Source organism: Cladosporium halotolerans, assembly GCF_011745625.1.
Source record: "Cladosporium halotolerans strain TM138-S3 chromosome Unknown Sca6, whole genome shotgun sequence".
In the NCBI taxonomy this organism is placed as follows: Eukaryota; Fungi; Ascomycota; class Dothideomycetes; order Cladosporiales; family Cladosporiaceae; genus Cladosporium; species Cladosporium halotolerans.
The window spans coordinates 414,980-433,281 of record NW_027191457.1 but is presented as its reverse complement, the minus strand read 5'-3'; the positions used below and the strand labels follow the sequence as shown (position 1 = coordinate 433,281).

At 57.0% G+C, this 18,302-nt stretch overlaps 7 protein-coding genes across 7 annotated transcripts; 4 read left to right on the top strand and 3 right to left on the bottom strand.

Annotated features, from left to right (window-relative positions):
* The first annotated feature begins 996 nt into the window (after nt 1-996).
* On the top strand, nt 997-5,183 carry WHR41_02484 (uncharacterized protein). The gene is made up of 2 exons (XM_069371090.1): nt 997-4,551; nt 4,603-5,183. The coding sequence occupies exons 1-2, from the start codon at nt 1,390-1,392 to the stop codon at nt 4,753-4,755; spliced, it is 3,315 nt and encodes a 1,104-aa protein (XP_069232009.1). The 5' UTR covers nt 997-1,389; the 3' UTR covers nt 4,756-5,183.
* A 147-nt stretch (nt 5,184-5,330) lies between these two features.
* WHR41_02483 (uncharacterized protein) lies at nt 5,331-6,332 on the bottom strand (the record flags this gene model as incomplete). Its single annotated transcript, XM_069371089.1, has 1 exon — nt 5,331-6,332. The coding sequence occupies one exon, from the start codon at nt 6,330-6,332 to the stop codon at nt 5,331-5,333; it is 1,002 nt and encodes a 333-aa protein (XP_069232008.1).
* A 279-nt stretch (nt 6,333-6,611) lies between these two features.
* Nucleotides 6,612-8,393, top strand: WHR41_02482 (uncharacterized protein). The gene is made up of 2 exons (XM_069371088.1): nt 6,612-7,895; nt 7,952-8,393. The coding sequence occupies exons 1-2, from the start codon at nt 7,425-7,427 to the stop codon at nt 8,192-8,194; spliced, it is 714 nt and encodes a 237-aa protein (XP_069232007.1). The 5' UTR covers nt 6,612-7,424; the 3' UTR covers nt 8,195-8,393.
* Nucleotides 8,394-11,011: 2,618 nt separating this feature from the next.
* WHR41_02481 (uncharacterized protein) lies at nt 11,012-12,746 on the bottom strand. The gene is made up of 2 exons (XM_069371087.1): nt 12,360-12,746; nt 11,012-12,291 (listed from the first exon to the last, which is right to left on the bottom strand). The coding sequence occupies exons 1-2, from the start codon at nt 12,468-12,470 to the stop codon at nt 11,206-11,208; spliced, it is 1,197 nt and encodes a 398-aa protein (XP_069232006.1). The 5' UTR covers nt 12,471-12,746; the 3' UTR covers nt 11,012-11,205.
* Nucleotides 12,747-12,985: 239 nt separating this feature from the next.
* On the top strand, nt 12,986-14,548 carry WHR41_02480 (uncharacterized protein; the record flags this gene model as incomplete). Its single annotated transcript, XM_069371086.1, has 1 exon — nt 12,986-14,548. The coding sequence occupies one exon, from the start codon at nt 12,986-12,988 to the stop codon at nt 14,546-14,548; it is 1,563 nt and encodes a 520-aa protein (XP_069232005.1).
* A 249-nt stretch (nt 14,549-14,797) lies between these two features.
* On the bottom strand, nt 14,798-16,773 carry WHR41_02479 (uncharacterized protein). The gene is made up of 4 exons (XM_069371085.1): nt 16,198-16,773; nt 16,060-16,133; nt 15,822-15,991; nt 14,798-15,768 (listed from the first exon to the last, which is right to left on the bottom strand). The coding sequence occupies exons 1-4, from the start codon at nt 16,226-16,228 to the stop codon at nt 14,976-14,978; spliced, it is 1,068 nt and encodes a 355-aa protein (XP_069231785.1). The 5' UTR covers nt 16,229-16,773; the 3' UTR covers nt 14,798-14,975.
* Nucleotides 16,774-17,222: 449 nt separating this feature from the next.
* On the top strand, nt 17,223-18,196 carry WHR41_02478 (uncharacterized protein; the record flags this gene model as incomplete). Its single annotated transcript, XM_069371084.1, has 3 exons — nt 17,223-17,400; nt 17,456-17,712; nt 17,837-18,196. The coding sequence occupies exons 1-3, from the start codon at nt 17,385-17,387 to the stop codon at nt 18,194-18,196; spliced, it is 633 nt and encodes a 210-aa protein (XP_069231786.1). The 5' UTR covers nt 17,223-17,384.
* Nucleotides 18,197-18,302: the final 106 nt, after the last annotated feature.

Genomic DNA, 18,302 nt, shown 5'->3' with positions numbered 1-18,302 from the left:
TGTCGTCAGCTTGTTCAAGGTCTCCAGATATGTTACAAGTCCCCTGAAATTGTCCTGGATTATTAGGTATTTTTCTTTGTTCCTATTTTCCGCTTTCACTCCGTGTAGGCATAATGGCACACCGAGCTTTTCCACACTCGATTCGGTGATCAATGTATTCAAATGCCCCAGAGTATCGGGATGAGCGGATCTAAGAAAAAGTAGGACAAGTTGAAACCGTTGAATCTGTATATCGATTGAGATATATGCCGGCAGAAGCCATCCCGAGGCGTGTAATGTCGAAGGTCACCGGGCTGTCGGCAGCGCAAGTACCTCGTGAAGACGTAAATAGAACCTGAGAATTACGCTGTTCGGTAAGACACTTGATATCGTCTGATTTTATCCGTAGAGCGTCCAGCTGGAGATGCGTAAACCGAGATGCATGAGTAGATCTTGGTTGAGTCAACAAATAAACAACGATCGATCGCCGCTCAAACCGGGAGTAAGACGGCGGTGTCGAGTCGGCGTTGATGGATTATTCAGAGAGATGTAGTATCATTGTGCGTTTGCTTGAGATCAATTTTGCGACTTGACAGACACGGCGCCCTATGTTACCGCATATAGCAGCTTTTTGAACCGCAGTGCCCGCCTGATCGATTCCGATTATGGGATCAATCAGGTCAACAAGGACCGTCCGTACGCTTCGAAGCAGATCGCTGGAATGTCTGGCGAGTTCTACATTCGCGCACAGCAGCATTCCCCGTGCACACGAGACGTCGTTGGCGGATGGCGAAGTCAGCAGCTGACATTAATGTCGAACCTCGGTCAGACGCCATGTATGTCATCACAGAGAGTCATTTATTCGCGGGGACTCCGCCTTGGTGTTGTTGGCCCGAGTCGGTCAAGGTTTGCAGGGGACCAGGCGTGAACCGCCACGCCCGGGCACAGCCGCGTCCAGCGTGCAAGCCGGTCCTCCTCCACAACTCGCACCTGGGGTTGCTGTTGCTGCTGCCGCTCCACCACCACCACCCACCTCACCGCCGACCCGCCCACTCCTCCTCCGCCTCCGCTAAATACACACACACTTTGCGACGGTGGATCCGGCGCGATATTGGTCTGCATCGCGGTGCCGGCGTGCATCCGTCCTGTCATCCCCGTGGACCGTTGGACTGGGAACGCCGCCACGCTGACGCCGGGCACCTCTCTCTTACACTACATTCAGTTTGACAGGGCTCTACACACGGGCGATATTGGCAAGATAACACCAGCCCCGGCCTCTACGACGCGTGGCAGCACATCACACTCCCTACCGCCACGCAACCCATCAAGCACATCGGACACCATCCCCCACTCTCGCGTCTCCTGCGCGTACCGCCGGCCCTTCTCCCTCGAGGACGACTTCTCTGAGGCATGGATACGCCCAAAAGCCTCGGCTTAGGGCTCCATGTGAAAGTGCCGACCGCGCTCGCTGCCGACGGCGTCCTCTCTACCGCTCCAGCGTCACCCACAGGAGCCATGCCGCACTCCAAGCAACCGACATCTCAACCTCAAGACAGCACACCTACCACCACGATGCCTAACATGGCGCCTCCAAACTCCACAGTAGCCGCCATGTGCTTCGGCCCAGCAACCCAGCAGACTGTTGTGACGACGACCACCATGACTACCGTATCTCTGCCTCCACTGATAATGAACCCACCCAAGGATCTTATGGAAAGAGACCCAAAGCAATATCCTCTTGTATTCACACCGACTCCGCGCTCGATCAAGCGGTTCTGCTTCGATGTTCATGGCCGGCCAACAACGTTTCACGAGGCGGAAGATGCTGAGGAGACCATGAAGCAACACCGAAGACTACAGGCGAAGATGCAGAGGCACAACGGTTCTTTGACATACGGAGAGGCAAGGGAAAAGGCATATGAGACTCCGACACGTGGACCGGAGCAATCGCGGGTCCACAAGAACGTGCACAATGTTCGGGCATCAGATGCTCCCAAGCGTACTGCAACTCCTCCGTCTATAGCAGAGGCGGCCGAGCTCGCAAGTCTGCAGAGGAGGGTCAAGAAGCCGCGCTCGCAACTTCACCGAACTCAGTCTGAGATGCAAGAGGTACCTTCACTCAATCAGCGTGCAGCTTCTGGAGCATTCCCTGAGCCCAGCAATCCCTCACCGGTAACGCCTGACACCGATGTTGGATTCGTCGAGATGCTGCCGCCGAGAGCGAGCTCGAGTCGTCAGGAAGGCAAGAGGAGGAGAAGCCCCGGAAGGATTCCTCAATCAAGGTTGCGAGAGCTACAAGACAATGAGGAGGACAATGCTGGCGATGAAGAACTTCAAGAGGACGACTCTCAGCTGGGTCCGCCATTTGCTGTGAAGAATAACAAAGCTCAGCGCGGCTTCGTTGAAGCCAGCGCGACGGCCGGTGCAGCGGCTACACCGCCCGTAGCCGACGCTGACTTGGAGGTCGACCCTGATCGCACCGAAGATGCAGGCATTCGTAGGCCGAACTTGCCTAACATTCTCACGAGCTCACAGCAAGATGCCAGCCTTCCCAGTCCGAGTCTCTCGCCAATCACTGCTGCCGCCACTTTAGCTTCTCGCCAGAACGCCTTCGAAGCGTCGTTCGCTAGGCACAACGAAGGGCTTTCGAGCGTTGAATCAAGCATAGACCTTGATGATGACAGCAAGACACAAAGCGCCAGCTCCTTAGATCCATCTGCTTCCGTTGGACATCTCGAAGCTAGCACACAGCATCAGGTGCCCAAAAACTCGGGCCCAACAGTCATGGATATTCCTACGATGGTAGACGCATTTGACAGCATGCCGGAAGCTCTGCAGTCATATGTGATGTATCAGTTCCTCCGGAGATGCCCGAAGCCGACACTGCAAATGGTCGCAAATGTGGTCAACCCTGCCCTCAAATGCGACCCTTTCAACGTTTTACCGCCTGAGCTTGGCCTCAACATCACTCGCTATCTGGACTCCCGGAGTATGTGCCGTGCTGCACAGGTATCGAAGCGCTGGCGTAGGCTCATCAACTCTGACGAACGTGCATGGAAGGATCTCCTGGAGCGTGATGAATTTGTACTACCTGAAGGCGAAGTTGCAAGAGCCGTGAAAGAGGGTTGGGGATGGCAACACCCGGGCGAAGACGGTTGCGAAGACGATCTCAGCCATGTGCATGGAGATAACGACAGCGAAGACGATGAGACTACCTCCTCCGCCGTGACGAGGACAAAGCGCAAGCATTCACACCGGCATCCGAGCCAAAAGAAAGCAAAGCGCACCTCGAGATCGTCCGGTTCCACAACTAGAACACAGCGAGACCCACCGATATGGAAGAAATTGATGGCACTGGCCAAGGGCCCGACTGCATTAGCGAATGCGGCCACGCAAGCAATTCCCTACCCCACCATAGGAGTTGAATCCCTCCGTGGCATGCACCTGTTCAAATCTTTATACCAGCGCCACTACTTGATACGCAAGGCTTGGATGATGGAAGATAGCCAACCGCAGCATCTGGCTTTCAGAGCACACCATCGCCACGTCGTCACATGCTTGCTATTCGACGATGACAAAATCTTGACGGGAAGTGATGACACCAAGATCAACGTGTACGACACCAAGACTGGAGCCTTGAGAAGAAGGCTTGAAGGCCACGAGGGCGGTGTCTGGGCCCTGCAATATGAGGGCGATACTTTGGTTTCTGGCTCGACCGATCGCAGCGTTCGGGTATGGGATATTAAGTCTGGCCGGTGCCTTCAAGTCTTCCAGGGCCACACCTCGACGGTCCGTTGCTTGGAGATCCTCAAGCCTGTACAGGTCGATACTGCCGCCGATGGCACTCCCATCATGATGCCCAAAGAGCCCCTCATCATCACCGGCTCCCGTGACTCAACCCTTCGTGTTTGGAAGTTGCCGAGGCCGGGTGACAGAAGCATTATCCAGGCAGGCCCCCCGGCTAATGATCGCGACAACCCCTATTTCATCCGAACGCTCAGCGGCCACCATAACAGCGTGCGTGCCATCGCTGCCCATGGCGACACTCTCATCTCAGGTTCATACGACTGCACCGTGAGAGTTTGGAAAATCTCCACGGGCGATCTCCAGCATCGCCTTCAGGGACACGCTCAGAAGGTCTACTCGGTCGTTCTTGACCATGCCCGTAATCGCTGCATATCAGGCAGCATGGATAACCTCGTCAAAGTCTGGGATCTCGACACGGGCTCTTGTCTGTTCAACCTTGAGGGTCACACATCACTCGTCGGCCTGCTTGATCTCAGCCATGATCGCCTGGTCTCCGCAGCGGCAGATAGTACTCTCCGCATCTGGGACCCCGAGAGCGGTGCTTGCAAGGCGACGCTTAGTGCGCACACCGGTGCAATCACCTGCTTTCAGCACGACGGTCAAAAGGTTATCTCTGGCTCTGATCGTACGCTCAAGATGTGGAACGTACGCAATGGAGAATGCGTTCGTGACCTTTTGACAGACCTTTCGGGGGTGTGGCAGGTTCGCTTTGATGAGCGCCGTTGTGTTGCCGCTGTGCAACGTAATAATCTTACGTACATTGAGGTAAGCACGTCTAACATTCCACGCTTTGGGTGTGACTAACAGATGTAACAGGTCCTTGACTTCGGTGCGAGTCGTGACGGAGTTTCCGCCACTCAGCGTGGCCGTCGCATCGTCGTCAACACGCATGGCGTCGAGACAGAAGATGTTGATGCCATCGCTGCTGCCAACGCAGGCGAAGCTGACGCGAATGGTGGTACCGACTAATCAGATTGAAATACTGCAGCCGCTCGGAATCAACAAGCGCAATTCTCTCGGGAGAGGGGCACCAGACGAGCCCCATTTTGCTTTTGAGGATTCAGAACGTTTCGTTCAAATACACCAGGGAGCCAACAGCATGAGCATCCATCAAGAAAGCATAGGCATCGGCGGGCGCGAGCCCCGCGATGAAGCGTTCCAGCATAATGAGCTTTTTCACGAGCATACGTCAAACTATGGAGGAAATGGGGGAATCAGGCAGAATTTCTTTCTTACTGGCAGGTCACTGGACCACGGAGTTTTTGATGGTAGCTGGCTGGCTTTTCCGGGAACGCGGTCGGAGCATGACAGCGTGCAGCGCCAATCGGCATGATACCATGACATAGCAATAAGCCTTGATTTCTTATGAAACGGAATTTGAACCTTCTTGAATCGCATTGCTTGACAGCGTATTCATTATTTCGTAACGTCGTGATGATGGATATCCAAATCAGCACAAAGCTAGCATCAGCCATCATAGGGATGCTTCACACAACCAACCTCGCTCAAAACCAGTCTTTCCCACGACATGGTCCAAACATCCCTCAAACCAAAACCAAACTCCCTCCATTTCCCACATCCCTCCAATTCGGCCTCGCCAATTCCTGCCCACACTCCTCCCTCTCCCTCTCCAGCGCCTCCTCCAACGAAATCGGATTCTGCGTCAGAATCCACGACGTAAAACCCTTCTCAACTTTCATCTCATCGTGCGTGCCCGCCCAGTACTCCGCTTCGAGCAGCCGCTGCAATTTCAGCCCGTTGTGCGCGCCCAGGTTCGCATCGCTGTACCCGAGCCAAGACAATCCCACTTTCACATTCAGCAGGCCATGCAGCAGCGCCAGCACGCGCAGTGGCGGGTCTCGTTCGCGTAAGAAGTCCATTTGCTCCGCGGGGATGCCGTGCGGCATGTAGACGATCGCTTCGGCGGTTGGGTGGCGCGTGCCGGAGAAGGAGACGACAAGGCCTTTATGGATGCCTTGCAGGTCTTTGGTCATGGTTAGGCTGCCGATGCCGAGCCAGGAGGGGAGGGAGGGGAGGAGGGTGGTTTGCCAGGAGCGTTGGAAGGGTGGGATGGCGGCGATGGTGGTGAAGTGGTTCCATTTTTTGACATAGAGGGCGTCTTCGCGGACGAGCAGCGGGACGGAAGGGTGAAGTTGGCGGAGCGTGGGTTCGTGGACATGGTCTGTGAGGCTGAGGCTGCAGGCTACGGCGTCGATATAGCTGTCTGGGGGTTCCGAGGGTGCAGGGGTGTTTTGGAGGGTGCAGGCGCGATTTTCGATGGCTTGGATGAAGGATTCGATTTCGGCGATGGTTTGGAAGGCGGAGGGGACGGTGTGGGCTTGTTCGTGGAAGAAGCGGGAGAATTCAATTTGAGAGGTGGTCAGCCACGGGTCAATTAGGAGATTGAAGTATGGGCGAGGGTGGTCGTCATTCCGTGGGATCTGGATGAGCCATGAGGTGTCCGCGTTGAGATGGTGAATGAAAGGACGACGCGTCTCCGCCTCACATGTGAGCAGGGAGGCTGCATCTTGCTTGCCTTTCGCCATTGTCGCCGTTGTTGCTGTAATTTGCGATGGTTAAGAGCAGGTGGCGAGGATGTGGACGATCTACAAGGAGCTTCCGAGCAACCTGGAGGCTGTGCTCATCCTATATGGCTTGAAGGATCACAGCTGAACAGCTGAGCTGGACGAGATGGTGTGATGAAACCACGGCTGGCCTCACCGGGCCCTCGTGTGATCGTACTACCGTTCTCTTGCAACGCACTCTCTTCTCAGAGACGCTAGGTATTAAATTCCTTGCAAGTTTGCTCGACGACAGCCGTTATTCGAGTCGGCACCACTACGTGAGGTCTATACCGGATGTACGTCATCGGGCTCGCCAAGAGCCTCAAGGCTGATCGAGACAGCCGCACAACCGTTTGTCCCGTGCTATACGCGCGGACACGACAGTCAGCCTTGCCACTACGGAGCCTCTGCCCAGTCTCGCCAGTCCCCGGAGTGGATCCTTTAGATCTACCGCCGCCTACACCTCATCCCGACCACTAGCCTGCGCCAGAGTGCCTTCGTGATGGGGCCGAGAAGGGCAGGCAGACATTCTTGGAGCCACACGAATCTTGGCTCGCCTTGACTGACTTGTATCGATACTGATGATGGCTTGAATGGCACGTCAGGCTCGAAATGAACCATAATAATAATGCCGGCTTGTTACGCGGCAGAGCTTCGAAGATTCACTCGCACAGCCGGAACTGGAGCCAGCCGGCAAGCCGCATCTGGACGAGATGCCCGCGATCGCCCAAAGAGCACATGCGTCGGAAAGGCCGCCGGGGCAACGCCCCAGAAGGCCGCGTCCACATATCGAACCTTGTAAGCCAAAGAAGTTTGCGGGTCGGGACCACTACAAATCGCGCGGAGAACGCAGCCAAGGCCAGACCAATCGAAGGTCCTGAGGGTTGACACTACATCACTTTTATGGGTCTGGCACGGGCTTCCGCAGTTGTTGCCCTTGTGTATAAGAGACAAAGGTAGCTGCACTCTCGGACATCGACTGCCTATCTTTCCAAGCAATCATTGTCTTACTACATCAGTCGCTTCTGCCCTAAAGCTTTCCTCAAAATCACCAACCAAGTCAAATCTATCAAGATGCGCGCCTCCGTCTTCGTTGTTGCCGCCGCCGGCTACGTTGCCGCTCAGGACGTCACCGAGATCGCCAACTCTGCCACCTCTGCAGGTGGTGACCAGGCCTCTTCCGTCGTCAGCTCTGCCATCGCAGAGGGCTCTGGCGGTGTCGCTGCTTCCGCCGCCAGCTCCTGGGCGCTGAACAACCCCAGCCAGGCTTCCGCCTTCCTGACCTCCTACGCTTCCGAGAGCCCTTCTCAGGCCTCTTCCTACCTTCAGTCTTTCCTCTCTACCGCCGACCCTTCGGTCAGCTCTGAGGTCGCGGCCGCCGCAAGCAACTACTTCCCCGGTGGCACTGCCGCTGGCTCTGGCATGATGCCGCAAGCCACCAACGGTACTGGCGCGATTGCTGGATCTTCTGCCGGCGCCAACGCCAGCTCTGCTGCTGTCTCCAGCTTCTTGAGCCAGGCTTCCGCAACTGCCTCTGGCAGCTCTGTATGTCTATGTGCAATCCAAGTTCCTTAATCCACGTTTGCTGACATTCGTCCCAGCTTGACTCCGACGTCACGCAGTCCGCCATCTCCGCTGGTGGCTCTGCCGCGTCTTCCGCGTCCTCTGCTGCCGCGACCATGGGTGGCTCAGGTGGCTCGGGCTCGGGCTCTGGCAACACTGGTTCTGGCTCTGGTGCCCAGCAGACCGGCTCTGAGACCGCGACTGGCGACTCTGGTGCCTACCAGACTGCCGCCCCGGTTCTTTTCGGCGCCGCCGGTCTTGCCCTTGCTGCTCTGTTGTAGAGTCGGCACAATTCTTTTTGACGACTTGATCACATCGTCGTGACGATCGTGGTCAATGGACGAATGTGGTTCCGACTTTGAATGTCAGACCGCTCACGAAAAACGATTTTTATTTGAATATTCCCTGGAGAATGGTCATTTGGGTCGGTAATGGGAAAATACACGCGTGTATAGATTTAATAAAGTCACATTAATCACACTTCCAACTTCGCCCCTTGTAAGAAGGATTTACAGTGAGTTTCTACGGACTTCCTTTGTGTTTGAATCGAATAGAGTTGGATTATGTTGTGGTAAAGATTGCACAAGTGTTGCTGCGATCAATCGGTGATCTTACAAAAAAAAAGGGCAGGGCGACTGCTGTTGGGATCGAAATCTCCGATAATCTGGTCGCGAACAAATTAGCATCCGTATATCGCATCCTTACTGTGGACTAAGGACGCGTCTGAGCACAGAGGCCGCGTTGAGTGATAACATCATACGCCCACATGCTCGTGTCACAACGGCCGACGTCCGATCTTGCAAAGCCCGAGCTCACAAGGCGCAGATGCGATGTCCCAATCGGGAAGCTTAACCCCACTAGACTTCACGTTATACCACCACTCACTGTCCTGTAATCCGGACCCCACTAAAATACGACGATATCGGGCAAAATGTCGCACGGCGTCCTGGTACCGAGTCAGAATCCCCAACTGGTCACACCGACCAGCAATTCATACTATGGAGTCGGACAACACCAATCCGACGAACAACAGCATGGGCAAGCGTGGCCGGGCGTTGTTGACTCGCCTTACTACACATCCAATGGCGCGACATCCTCCATGAACAACCCGCAGGCATCGCCCTCCGATCAATCTCCGTACGCGTCGCAAACATCATTCAGCGGCTACAACTCTTACACAAACACATTCCACTACGACGCGCCTTCTTACGTCCGCTCTGATGCGTACCAGCAACATGAATCGCCTGCACAAGAAATCCAAGAGACTCCGCATGCGTCGAACAGGAAGAGGAATAGGATGGCGCACGGGTCTAGCGACGTCGAGCCACTCACAGACGTGGAAGACATGATTGCGCAGTTGAAGGCCGACATTGACGCCAGCTTTACTGATGAGGTCGCAAACTGCACGAGCTCGGAATACACGCTGGGAGGGAATGCGCTCGTTCCGCTCATGAGACCTAGTTTTGGACCGTATTCGGAGGGTGGCCATCAGGATCTACCGGATGAGTTCAAACGAAATCAGCTCGAGAATGGCGGAACGGAGGCAGGGGCTGGCCAGGTCAGGGACGAAGACGAATCTCAATTGGAATCGCCGTCACAGCCTCACAACAATCCCGGCGAAGCTACGCAATCCACCCAGGAGCGCGACCATTCATCAGCCCAAGAAGGCGAGACCGAGATCACACAATCCCCCGCCCAATCCAGTCCCTCCGCGCCTTCCTCCACAACCGACCCCTTCAAAACCTGCCCCAATGCCCTCGTCTCGACAATCCTCAACATCTCCTCGGAGAAGATTCGCTCCATCGTCCAGCGCGCCGCCTCGCGCGGCCTCCTCGAGCGCATCAGCGCGCACGACGGCTTCCGCTACCAGTTCAACAACGCGTGGAGCAGCCGCGTCGACGACAACAGCCTGCGCTTCTCATACATCTGCCGAGACAGCCTCCAGAACAAGGACCGCATGGCCCACGTGCCGTCCATCGCGCCCCTGCGCAAGATCAAACAGTCCTACGACTGCAAGGGCTCCGTGTCAGTCAAGTTCTCCACCACGGCTGGCGTCATCATCGTGCAGTACAAGCACATCGCCATCCATCCCAAACCCGCGCACAACCGCCCGCGAGAGACCAATCGCCCATCTGTGCCTCGAGGCACTACGAGGCCACGAGCTCGGGGCGCAGGGCCGGGCAGGCCGCTGGGGTCGGGGCGTATGCGGGGTTCGAAGAGGAAGCACGGCGATGACGCCCCATTGCATGAGTTTATGGCTCAAAGCCCGGTGGTGCCTTTTACGCCTGCGCAGTTCCCTCAGCAGCAAATACGAGAGCAGAGTCTTTTCGAGTTGCTGCAGCAAAGCGCGATGGAGACAGCGGCGAAGGGTGGTACGGGGCAGCTGGGAAGTACTGAGATGCCTTGGTGGGGGAGCTCGTGAGATATGCGGTTTGTTGAGATATTGCGCAGATTGATGCAGAATGCTACGCAGAGGTATGGACCATTCTAACACAGCACGTCTCGGCTACTGATTGCAAGGGAGAGATGGGTGGTTGTGGTGGTGCCAATTCATAACCGTCACGTGAAACACAGCATCGCACTACACCAGCAAAAACAATTGCCGTGCACAGGATTCGAACCCGGCAAAAGAACCACCCCATCTCGTTCGGGGGGTGTCAAGAAAACCTGCGGTGTTAAGGCGGATTTTGCTTTCGGTGGGTGTGCCAGATCAGCAGTCCTCGATGACTGGCGAGGCCGACCCCGGGGGGTCTCCGTCATAGTGCTTCCCACTGCGCCACATGACCGAATCGCCTACTCATGCTTCTGGTTATGTCATAGGCAACTGCGCAAAAATATATATGTGAAAAACATGGCACGTGATTACGTGGGGGGTGAAGGGCTGGGCGTGGGGGTGAAGTGAGGTTAGAAACCCTCTGACTTTCCTCGGCATGGACTGAGACGTTCCGACCGAGGGCTGCGAGCGCAGACATGATTGCAATGGCAAGATGTAAGTGAATGCAGCCACTACAGACTGGGCAGGGTCAATGGCACGAGACCCGAAAGCCACGCGTATGAATGTCCACCACGCAGCCGCTACCGGTATAATGGGAAGAAGATAAGCTTGCGTAAAGATCGACGTAGCGACCGTTCATATGTAGTCGTCAATTCGATGGAATCAATGAAACATACCCTCTTGCTCATGACAAACGCTCCTCGACCCGCTCGTATGCTTCGAAATGCCGCCCAGGCGAATGCCAAAAATGCCACGCCAGCCTCCTGCTCCTCATCTCTATAGAAATCTAGAAACCGATCACCAATCTCCCCACCCACCATCGTCATCCTTCTTCGACGCCGACGGTCCGCCAGCCCCCGACGAACCCGCGTTCTTCATCGCACTCGTGCCCACGTTCCTCGGCTTCGGTTGCTGCTGCGCCGCCTTCGCCTCTCCCGCCGCCGCAAAATCATCCCAAAAGTCCTTCTTCTCCTTCGGCGGCCCCGCGGGGTCCGCGCCAAACGAGTCCCAGAAATCCTTCTTCTCCGGCGCCACCGCCGACCTGCTCCCACCCGCGCCGCCCGCGCCGCTGTGCTCCGGGTCGACAAACCTGTTGAATTGATCATTCAAGCCGCGCGACGTGTGCTGCAGGCCGGAGCCGAGGTTTGTGCCGAACTGCTTCGCCTGAGCGGCGAAGTCGCCGGAGTTCAGGTTCGCCATGCCCGGCTGGATGTAGGCCTTGTTAACGCTCGCGGCCTGCTTGGCGAAGCTGCTGCCCAGCCAGCCGAAGCCCTTCGTCAGCGCCGCGACGGGGTCGCGCTGGAAGTCGTCTGTCGTCGGCGCGCCGAACTCGTCTGTGTTGTTGCTGGAGGGGGCGGGCGAGGAGCCGAAGCCCGCGTATTTGCCGCCTTGCGAGGGCGCGAGGCCCTCAGGCCGAGAAGCGTTCTCCGCGCCTTTCGAGGCGAAGTAGGCTTCGTTCTTCGCCTTTTGAGACTCCGGCCCGAATCCTTGCGCCGAAGGTGTGTTCCTGCCTGATCCTCCGCCTGGGGTAGGGATTTCGCCAGCGGCGGCCTTTTTCGCCGGAGGCTCCTTCTTTGTCGCGCCGGGCACGTACTCCCTCTCCTCAACCTTACAAGTCAGGCGCTCCTTCCACTCCTCGCCGGCGTCGGAGTCGTATCGCTCGGCGATGGTACAGTCGTCGAAGACGCGGCCGATGGCGGTGTTAGAGGTGTGTTCGTCGAAGAAGGTCTTGAAGGGCTTATTGCCGCCGAGCTCCATGCGCTTGACTTCGGCGAGCTTGAAGGCGTCCATGGTGACGGATCGGACGAAGGAGATGTGCACGCCCAGCGAGCGGTGGATGCCGGAGCAGGCGAGGCAGAAGAAGATGCCGAGTTTGGGTGAGGCCTGGAAGTGAGGCGGGCGTTAGCGGGTGCTCATGTGATTCTTGCCATTCGAGGCCAGACGAGACGTACCCATTGGGGACTCGGGGCGCCGCAGTCGATGCAGCGGTTGTTCTCGTTCGTCTTTGCGATTTCGCCTAGTTTTGACCGGGTCTCCGGGTCAACCTCCCACATTTTACTCATCTTGGGCGAGTTGCCAGTGTGTTGGCGCAAGAGAGTCGCAGAGGTGTTGAGATATGGAGAGAGATGTCGGAGTGGGTGCGCGTCTGTGGAGAAGTGGAGGCCAGACTGGTCTGTTCGAATGCGCTGCGTCTGGTCGGCGGTGTGTAGTATATCGTCTCTGTATGGAGCGTGAGTGAAGTTGAGGTCGCGTGACTGGCACTGGCATGCGATGAGGAGCGGCCTGCACCCCTGTTGCGATGATAATATAACGATGTGTCTCTCCCCCACCACCGCCAGGCCGAATACGCAACGCCTTGCCCATCTCGCAGCGGGCCACTGCGCGCGCCGCCGCCGTCCCTGCAGATCGCCGTTACGTCAGACGCGAGCGAGAGCAGGCGCAAAACACGCAGAGCAAAGCTTGAGGTCTGAGCTGCTCCAACGACCGCATTCGTGCGCCAGATCTTCCTTTCATCCACCGGTCTCACCCATTGCTATATCACATATTTATCGCGACTGAAGAGTATCTACACGCGACAATGGCCGACTACAATGGCCTTAAGGCCGCCGAGCTCAAGGACCTGCTGAAGGAGCGCGGCATCCCTTCCACAGGCCTCACCAGGAAACAGCAATATATCGAAGCACTGGAGGCGCAAGACGCGCAAAAAAGCGGCGACGAAGTTGGAAATAATGAGGACACAAAGGCGGAGGAGGACGCTTCGAGCGCACCGAACAATGGCGACGATCAGAATGGCGAAGACGCGACTCCCGCGAACGATGCGCCTTCTAATGATGCCGTGCAACAATCGGAGAGTCACGACGTACCGGCAGACCAACCTGTTGCACCCGCGAAGGAAGACGCGCTGCCCGCGGAAACCATCACGCCTCAGGCAGCGTCACCAACTGCCGACGACCAGACCGACAGTCGCAAAAGGAAGCGCAGAAGCCCTACGCCTCCCATCAGCTCAGACTCCGTTCAGAAGAAGCTCAGAGCGGCAGACGAAGAAGAAGTGCCAACTTTGCAAGAAGACTTACCAAAGGAGGCGCCTGCACCAGTCGAGGAATCAGCAAAAGAAACCATACAACCTACTGCGGTTAGCGACGATGTGATGGATGTCAGCGGCCAGGAAGAAGTGAAGGACGAGGACATCGAAAAGTCGGCAGAGAAATCAGCACAGGATGTTTCAGAGGAGCGGCCAGCTTCTACTGAGCCAATGGCAATGGACACAGCCTCAGACGAGACCGGTCCTCCCTCACAACACCCTCCAACCTCCGCGCTCTACATTCGCAACCTCCTCCGACCCCTCCAACTCCCACCCTTCCGCGACCACCTCCTCAACCTAGCAACTCCCCCACAAGAACCCATAGACGACTCGCTCATCGACACAATCCACCTGGACACCTTCAAATCGCACGCCTTCGTCATCTTCACCTCCACCTCGGCCGCCGCCCGCGCGCGTGCCGGCCTGCACGACCGCATCTGGCCCGACGAAAGCCAGCGCAAACCGCTCTGGGTCGACTTCATTCCGCCCGCGCAGACGCATGACTGGATCGCGACGGAGCAGGACGCGGGCAAATCCAAGCGCTTCGAAGTCGTCTACTCCACCTCTCCCGCCGGCGAAACCCTCGCCACGCTCGAAGGAGTGCCCCAGGCCACGGCACCCGGCAGCGTCAGCACTGCCACGCCGGTGCCCGGCCCCGGCATGCCCAACGCCCCGACGGGCCCTCGCAACTCGCGCCCTGCTGCGCCGATGCATCCGCGCAAACCGCCTTACTCTCCCACCGCGCTCGCGCACTTCCCCTGCACGCAAGCGCAGCCGAAACTCTTCTACCAGCCCGTCTCGCCCGCTCTGGTTGATAAGCGACTCGACGAGCTGGATCGCGAAACAAGCCGCGACTGGGACGGCGGGCGGCAGAAACCGCTTGGCACGGCGTTGGATCAGCTGAGGCGGTATACGTTCGAGGATGGAGATGTGGTTGTCGATGGTGGAGTTGATTTCGGTGGGTTTGGAAGGGATCGCGGGGCGGGCGGTGGTGCGGGGCACGGTGGAGGTGGACGGAGGAGAGGCGGTGGCGGTGGTGGTGGTGGGAGGAGAAGGTAGGTGATCGGGGTTTGCAGTGTGGTGCGAGCGATCGCATTTCAGCGGTTTTGCGGAAACGATAGCTTTTTGGCTTGAATGCTCTATTTAAAGATGCGAAGAAAATTGAACCACAACGGGTTCCACAATGTGCCATCGTCTAAAAAGAGAAAGAAGTAGTCGGTTCGCTATCGCTAGCTATGTACTGGTCTTTTTTTGATTTTGCCACATCGTCTCCGTTCACGTCTTCTCCTTGGACTTTTCACGGCCTTTTTAGATCTAAGTAGAACAAAAAGGCCATTCCCATCCTCACCGCCCAGTCTGAAGGCCATAACTAAATGCCTAGGGCCACCCTTCCACACCCATCTGCCACCCAAAAACATCCTCCCTGAACGAAGCCTCGCACGAAGAAGGCACTGCAAGACGATCAAACAAAACCCAACACCCGCCATCACGCTCTCCTAGCTCTACTCCCCCTTCTCCATACCTCCACAAACCGCGCCTTCTCCCTCACCCCCAAACCCACCCTCTTCACCCTCCCCAGCCTCGCCAGCGAATCCGCAACCATATCCAGCACCCTCCTCTCGGGCTCCAACAGCCCATCCTCATCCACACCCTCCTCCCCTTCCCCACCGCGCGCCGCCAGCGTGTCGAAGTAATTGCTCTCGTAGCCCGACTTTCTCGCGCCGTTCGTCGCGCCACGCTGCTCCGCGACCGCGTCGGCGGGCGGGTTGCGGACGGCGGCGCCGATGCGCGTGCGGATGCAGTGGCTGCCGCTCGAGAGGAGGGTCCAGAGGAAGTGGAGTGCGGGCAGGAGGCCGGGGAGCGGCGTGACGATGTCTGCGGGCGTGTAGCGCAGGCTGACCGGGTAGATTTTGGAGCGTGGGGAGGCGGAGAGGAGGGCGGGCGTGAGGGAGAGAATGGCGCGGCCGTTGGAGGGGGTGGCTTCGGGGAAGACGGCGGTGATGCGCGAGGGGTTTTGCGAGGTTATGGTGGTGAGGGTTGTGAGTTGGGTGGCGGCTTTGGTTCCTGGGGCGGGAGGGGCGGTGGGTGGGGTGGTAAAGCAGGAGAGCAGGGCGGTGGTGAGGGGTATGGGGCGGAGGAGTTTGGTGCCCGGGTAGGATTGGGTGAAGATTGGGTCGAGGATTGTGGCGAGGTAGAGGATGTCGAGGGGTGAGGTGTGGGAGGCGGCGACGATGGAGCCCGAGCCGGGCATGTGGGTTGCGCCAGCCTTGCCTAGGGATCTAGAGAATATTGGTAAGTGCGTGTGAGATGGATTAGAGCCTTTCCAACTTACCCTCGCCTAACGCCATCGACCTGCAGGTCAACCCACCAGATCCCAGGAATGCCGATAATGCACCAGAGATTCGCTTTGCGGAGAAGAGTTCCAGGCGTGGTCCATTGAACGAAAGCAAACCAGATGAAACATGCGAAGATCAGAAACGGTACACGAAGGCAGAAGAGAAACTAGGCATTTCATTGTCAGTAAAGGAATGTCACAATGGAGGCGGCCATGGAGGTAAATTGACACATACCAGCCGCCACGGAAACAGCAAAGGCGAGCTGCCTGCTCCAGACGAGACGGGAAAGAAGGGAGCAATGCCGGAGCCTGTGAACAATTTGGTCAGAATACTGCTAGATCGGAAGTACATTGTACACGACTGGATGCGTACCCTTGTCACGATACTGCCCGTACTTCTCCATCGTCACCGCTCATGCACCCCGGTTAAGATTCAAAGAGGAAGCAATCAGACGGATCTGATAATTTCAAGAGTCGAGAGCCAGGTACGCTGGATGTCGGATCTTCAAATCAAGCAGTCGAAGCAAAGGAGATTCGGATGAATAACAAGCCTCGCGGGAATTGTCTTCAGATATGCGTCCGTCCGGGCGTTGGCTGCTGGAGTCGCTACTGCTGCTAGCGCTAGTGCTTAGGCCAGCGGTGGAAGACCGCCCGAACACTTGTTCTTCTCCGAGGACGGGGAAAGTGGGTGTTTTAATCAATGTGCGTGCACAGCCGGCCGGCAATCAATTTTGTGGTGAGAGCCGTCCGTGTCCACTCCTGGGAAAAGGGCGGCGGCGGAAAGTTGACCGGCAGACGGCGATGTTTCTGAGTGTGTGGAAATGCGGGATGTATTCAGCCGGATCCGTAAATTGCACGTGGGAGAACCTTGCGAGCCGACAGCAGACGAGCGATCCAACGCGGGATGTTTGGGCAGTGAAACAGCGTTCAGTGGTGCAAAAGCGAGGCAAGGTGAAATCTTCGTCTAGGCTGCGGTGCGGAGGCATGTGAAAGTGGCATGACGCTGTTTGTGGCGCGGGCACATGAAAGGAAAGCCAGGCAGAGCCAGCCCACCGGCGCCGCCAAATCGTTGCCTCTAACCCGCCGCATGCTCACCTGCAGGGGTTGAAGCCTTCACATGTTCGCCCATCACATTGACTTCGTCTCGAAGCGAGGTCTACCAAGGGTCGATACAGCCCTGCATTTCCCCATCGAAATCCTGACCAAAAAAATGGCAAAAGAATATGGTCAATACGAGGGTCGAACTCGCGACCTTGGCGTTATTAGCACCACGCTCTAACCAACTGAGCTAATCGACCAGATCTTGTTGGCGCTGTATTTTGTAAAAATGATATACTACTACAAATTGGCCTCTCCACGCCTCGCGGCGCGACCGCGACGTCAGCCGCTCACATGCTTCACCCGCATCTTAGGATACCTACTGTACACAGACCAACCCTGCGCATTCCATCATCTCAACACCATCAAAGCCGCCAACCGCCTCATACCAAGTCTGCCAGACACGCTCGTTGCCAGTTTCACAGCGCTAGACACTCATTCGCAAACACCAATTTCACAGCAATGGCTCCTCCGCTCAGTACGTTCAATCCCAACCTCCACCTCAATCCTCCACTAACCCACCCGCCTTACAGTCCCCTCCAAACGCGCCGCCGGCACACCTCTCGCACCTAGTGTCGAAAAAGCCTACTACCGCAAATGTATCCAGCTCAAGCGCCGTCTAAACGAAGTCGAAGCCGCGAACGAAGAAGCGCGCATCCGGCGGGTGCGCCTCGACCGCGCGATCATGAAGATGCGGCTGGAGCGCGCCTTCCTGCTCGAGCAGCTTAGCAAGCGCATGGAGCCGAACGTCGAGGGTAGCGAGGCCAGCGGCGACGAGGGCGTCGGCACGGTAGGTCTGTCTTGAGTTTGCAAGCACGGCCACTCGCGCGGTGGGTTCTTTCCTTGCTCCCCTTACGCGGCGTTTGAGCTTGGAATGCAGATTGCAGGAGGACTGATTGGAGACCCGTGTGTAGCCTCCGGCCGACCGCCCGCATCGCGATAAGAAGAGGCGGAAGCAGTCTGTTGCTGATGCGCCTGCGCCTTCTCTGCGAGGAACGCAGCCTTCTTCTGGGGAGGAGCCGCCGCTTGTCCAGCGCGACGATGGGAGTACTGTTCGTGCGAATGTTTTTGTAGATGGGCATTGGTCTTATGATGCGAGGGAGTCACCTACGTTTGGAAGTGCGGGACATGCAAATGGCAAAGAGGACCAGACGAGTATCAACCACCACAATGGGGTCGTCGGAGAAGGCCTCGGAGCTGGTCCTGAGATCCGAGAAGGCAGAGATGGTGAACGGAGGGTCGTCTCTGGCAATGGCGCGGAAACGGATTTTTGATACCTTGAAAGGTTTGGGATGGGTTATTGCTTTTCTTTGGGATGCTAGCGTGGAGTCTACAGATACCAGGATTTTTCAAGAATGATGTTCCAACACATTGGAGGCC